This window comes from Tursiops truncatus, chromosome 1 (assembly GCF_011762595.2).
Source record: "Tursiops truncatus isolate mTurTru1 chromosome 1, mTurTru1.mat.Y, whole genome shotgun sequence".
In the NCBI taxonomy this organism is placed as follows: domain Eukaryota; kingdom Metazoa; phylum Chordata; class Mammalia; order Artiodactyla; family Delphinidae; genus Tursiops; species Tursiops truncatus.
Window position 1 is genome coordinate 182,189,524 of NC_047034.1, and position 5,279 is coordinate 182,194,802.

Genomic DNA, 5,279 nt, shown 5'->3' on the forward strand with positions numbered 1-5,279 from the left:
ACACAGGTTTAAAATGCAGAGTCCAGGCTCTGGGCAGGAGGCCTTGGCCCCTGCTTTGGGCACAAACTCTACAGATGGACCCTCAACTCATGACCCAGGGCTTTCTCGGGAGAAACGGGGCTGGGGGACAGAACCAGTGAAAAGAGATTCACCACCAGGGTCAGAAATTATTCTGGTGCCCCCGAGAATGAACCAAGCCCGACGTGGCCAAAGGCTGCACCGTTTTGTCCTTTATTGAACATCCCGTGGTTGCCCAACGGTGAGCTCCCTCCCCACCGCAGCCACCCTGCGCGCGGGCCCCTCAGAAGCACCTTCTCTGAACCACGGATGCCCCAAACTCCTTGAAGTCCGCAGAGGTGACCCACATCTGCTTGAAGCTGCTCAGGGAAGTGACAATGGAGGCGCCAATCCACGTGGAGAAGCAGCGGTCGGGCGGCGCTGTGACCTTGATGGTGGTCCCTTTGGAAGCTGCCTGCTCCAGCTCCCTCAGAAGACGGCCATCCAGCCCCCGGAAGAGCGTGGTGCCCCCGGACAGCACCATCTCCCCATAGAGCATCTTCTGGATGTCGGCGTCACACTTGGCGATGCTGCTGGAGACCATTTTGGAGAGGCCCGGGCTTTGGACGCCCAGCTGCTCAGGCGAGAACAGGGCCTCGGGCGCCTGGTACAGCTGGTCCCCGATACGGACGATGCTGCCGTCGGGCAGCTTGTACTCCCTGAGCACCTCGTCTGCCCTCCGCGACAGCTCCTTCTCCGGCTCCAGGGCCACGTAGCAGAGCTTCTCCTTGATGTCGTCCACCAGGGTTTTGTCCAGCACACACGGGAAGGTCCTCCCGCTGGCCAGCAGCAGCCGGGTGAGGTGCTCCGTGATGTCTCTCCCCGCCACGTAGAGCTTGGTGGTGGCGTGGGGCAGGGAGTAGCCCTCAAAGATGGGGACGGCGCAGGTGACCCCGTCCCCACTGTCCACCACCAGGCCCGTGACGCAGGCCGAGGCGTAGAGGGCCAGCACGGCCTGGTCCGACAGGTAGAAGGCGGGCACGTGGAAGCTCTCAAACATCACCTCGGCCATCTTCTCCCGGGTCTCCCTGGGGTTCAGCGAGTGCTCCGTCATGAGCACCGGCCGGTCGCTGGCTTTGACCCCCAGCTCCCACTCGAACAGATGCTTCCAGAGCTTCTCCATGTCATCCCAGCCTGTGATCAGGCCTCGCTCGATGGGGTAGTGCAGGTGTAAGACCTCGTCCCTGTGCAGGGCCTCTTCCCCCACAAAGTACTTCTGATTGGCCCCTGCCGAAGGCATCTTGAACTTGGGGTGCCCCACGACGGAGTGGACGACGTGGCGGGGGCCAACCTCTCCAGACAGGCCTGCCTTACAGAGCCCGGACCCATTGTCAAATATGACAGCTGGACAATCTAACACGTGTGGGTTAAACATGCCTGTGGCATCCTCATCCGCGCTTGGCCAGAATGAAGACGGAAGCCTCCTGGGCCACCTTGTGACGTATGAGGCTCCTCCGGAAGCTTCGAGGGCACAGGATTCCGCGGTTCTCGGGGCGTCTCCCAGGCAGGGCTAGCGGCCGGCCAGTCCCCGAGAGCCCTCCATCCCCACCCACGGATCTGCTCTCCTCTCAGGAAGCCGGCTGCTGAGGCCTTTTCAGGAATGACGTCGCATATGTGACAATCCAGCCAAGGCAACCATTGTCCTCAGCCAGCGTCGGGGGCCTTTGGGGGTGGGGGTCTCTGCCCCCCCTCACCTGGTGAGACTCCAGAGGGGGAAGTCCAGCTGTTCCCGCAAAGGGGGAAGTCCAGCTGTTCCCGCAGGCCGTGTTGAGGAGCCTGTTGTGGAACCTGGAACCAGTGAAGCAGCCCATAAAACTGGCATCTCTGGCCCTCTGTTTGGAGGGAGCTGCTGTTTGGAGGGTGACAAACACACTTCTCTTTGCTACAGGGGAAGACCAAGCACCGGGCAGAGGTCCAGGTTAGAGGAGCAATGCCCAGGGCTCTGACACAGTAAGCACTCAGAACATAGTTTTGGAGTACAGACTCCTCCAGGAAGCTCTCAGGGATTTCTCTTCTCTTTACCTCATGAACCCTGACCCTGTCTCACAGGGTAGCTGCTAAGCAGAGCCCTCTGGGCCTATTGGCTCTCTCTCGGGCACACGTACCCCTGCTCTGGCTTGAGGTCAAGGGCCCTCCTTGCTCTCTGCAGCCCCGGAAGTGCTGTCACAAACAACATCCAGTGGCTGTGGGTTGGGAACCCAGTGGCCTGTGAAGACAGGGATCTGAGGTTTCATCGGCTGGGGGGGCAGCCCTGACTGGAGCCCCGGACATCTCTATTTTGGGCCCGTGACACAGTTGGCCAAGCCCACTGAAGCACTGTCAGAAGTGACCAGGTCACCAAGTCTGAGGCTGAGAGTCAGGCCGGAGGGCAGTGAGGCTGCTGGTTTAGCCAAGCCCATGAGGGCAGGGGGCGCCCACTCCAGCCTCCCGGAGAACCAGGGTGTGCCTGGGCTGCTTTCCAGCTCAGGAGGAGAAACTGGGAGGGAGCTCAGACTAGGGAACCAGGGCTGACTTTTTTCTTGAGGAAGCTGGAGCCGGTCTTAGAGAACAAAATGCTAACTTGGTGATCTGTCATGTCCGAAATCACCCTCCAGGCCAGCTCCTGCCCAACGAGAAAGCTTTCCCAGGAGACAAGCTCCCCTCCAGGTCCCCTCACCTCCCTCTGCCGGTGGCCCTCTCTGCATGTCCTGCCGGCCCTTCTAAACCCACCAGCAAAAAGTGTCATCATGTAGGGTGGATGCACGGCGTGGGCGTGTGTTACAGACACGTGGTGTAGACCAGCGACACGGACGCACAGCTTTGTGGGAACCCCTGGGGCTCAGCCTGGGGGGAGTCAATAAAGACTTGGTATTACTGAGATTCTCCCACAAAGGACAACTCTACATGGAAGTGGAATCAGATGCACGCTGGGGTTGACGCTGAGAGAAGACGCACCCCCCAGACTATAGAGCCCAGAACCACAGCTACCACTGTGGGGGCCTCTAAGATTTGGGGCCCAACGTTCAGGGGAGCGCGTGTGCCTAGAGGCTGCTGGGTCGAGGACGGTCCTTAGGGCACGTGTCTTGGGGGTTCCAGCCTGCTTACATCACAAAAGCCCTGTGCACTCGGCTTTGCTGTTTCCCATTGTTGCCAAACACTCCCGGCTGAATCAGGAGGAGTGTGACCTCAAGCTTTTTCAATTTTGGCCCTAAAAGTGGCCCACATGGGTGGTGATGTAACCATGCTGGGTGCAGAGGTCAAACGCAGGGGTGGGGCCCTTCGGTGTGTCCTGGGGGCCCAGGGCTGGCTGGGGCACGGAGGTTTGCAGGGGGACAGAGCAGGAGGAAGGACAAACGTTCATGCAAAGCTCGGACTGACCAGCTGGGTGGGGGGGTGTTCCGAGGCCTCACCGCACCTCGCAGCTGTGACAGCACACAGCACAATGTGTAACAATGTCCCGGGGCAGCCGGCCAGACCTGGTGCAGGTCCCATGGGCACACGCAGCCCCCTCCCTGTTCTCTGCAGGCCCGGCGTGCATGACAGCCAGCAGGGCAAGTCCAGGCCCCTCCACCAGTTGCCAAACCTGTAGCGGGCAGTTCTCTGTCCCCCTGTGACCGCTGCCCATCCCAGACAAGCTCAGACCCTCGAGGACAGAGCTGTGAAGGCTGGGCCATCCATCAGGGCTGAGGTTCCAAGCAAAGCCATCCGAGGAGCTCCAGGACCCCTTTTCCTGAATGTTTTCACTCTCCCTGATGAGCCTGGGTCTGGGACCCCAGCCACTCCTGGCCACCCATGGCCATTGGGTGCCACGCGCCTGGCAGAGCAGGCCCCGGGGAAGCGGTCGCCACTTTTCTCCTCTCTGTGCACTTGGGCAAACCAGTTCTCTGCTGGCCACTGGGCCAGCTCCCCTGCTGCATTCCTGCATCTGCTGTCAGAGCCCCACCTCAGGCTCGGGGAAGGCTTCTGCATACTGGTATAAGTGTCTGAACCGGCTCATAGATTGTCCCTCACCTGGAGAGGCAGGAAGGCTCTGAGGACCCCACGCCCAAGAAGTGGGATACTCCCTGGGGGGTGACACCACGTGGGCACTGAGAAAACCAGTGGGTTTATGAGCTACGTGATGTCGTGTTGGTTTCAAGCTCGCCCCGGGACAGAGACTCCACCCCGTGGTGCCCAGGTGCCCGGGAGCCTCTGCTCAGCCTCTTCCTCTTCCTGTCTGCTGCCCGTGCCTCCAGCCACCTGGGTCAGGACGTCTGGGAGGGGCCGCGTGCATCTCGGCACAGGTGTCCACGTCGACGGCCACAGCGGTCCTGTGGCCCCTTCAAGGGATGCGATGCCCTGAGCATTTGCTGCAGGGGGTGCGTTTGCTATTAACCCAGGGACGGTTGCCCTCTCCCAGCCCAGTTAGAAGCCTCCCTCCGGGGCCGCCCTGCCCCCACCCCATGCCGGCCATGCCTCGTAAATCGCTTGAGCGAGTTTATGGGAGAACTGGCCATAACTCCATCTCCCTCCGCAGGGCAAGGCTCACGCTGTGATTACTCTGCAGGGCACTTGCTTCCGCCCTGTGCAGGAAGGCTCGCTCTGGTTCTGCCCCAGCAGGCACACCCAGCAGCAGCCCCCAGCTCCCACACGGCCCCCAGGCCCATGCCCTTGATGGGAGGTGGACAGCAACTGGGCAGCCTTGGGCGGCTGCCGGGCGTTTAGACTTGGGAGGGGGTAGCCCTGGGTCTGCTGGGCACCCCTGCTTCCCGCCGCCCTGGCTACTGAGCCTGGGCCACCCGAGCCCCGGGCCAGGTCTCCCCGTCTGTCCCGTCGTCCCTCCGTCCATCTGTCACCGACGCCCAGAGCCTCGGCCGATTAGTGACCAGCAGACTGGACCTATTAGTACTAGCTGGCATCTGGCGGCCAGATCCTGCTTGCTGAGGGCCTGGTCCCGTGTGAGCCGGCAGCCTGAAGGAACAGGGCGACTCTGCGGTTGGCAAGATGGGCACTGCTCAGGCAAGAGAGAGGACAGTGTACGTGTCAGAGGGAGCTTGTGGGAGCCCAGGGGCCATGGGTGCCTGCAGGTGCCCCCGGGGATGGTTGCTCTTCCACCTCTCTGCCCCAGGCATTCCCAGAGGAGCCCAGAGCCCTGAGCACTCTTCCTGGGAGCCTAGCCCCTTTGAATCTCTGAGATGGAACTTGTATCTCCTACGCACCCATCCATTTTTCCATTCCCCATCCATTCATCCAGCTACTGTTCA

The 5,279-nt window shown here is 61.3% G+C and overlaps 1 protein-coding gene across 1 annotated transcript; it reads right to left on the bottom strand.

Moving 5' to 3' along the window:
* Positions 1-222: 222 nt before the first annotated feature.
* ACTRT2 (actin related protein T2) lies at positions 223-1,752 on the bottom strand. The gene has a single exon (XM_033844795.2). The coding sequence runs from the start codon at positions 1,430-1,432 to the stop codon at positions 302-304; it is 1,131 nt and encodes a 376-aa protein (XP_033700686.1). The 5' UTR covers positions 1,433-1,752; the 3' UTR covers positions 223-301.
* Positions 1,753-5,279: the final 3,527 nt, after the last annotated feature.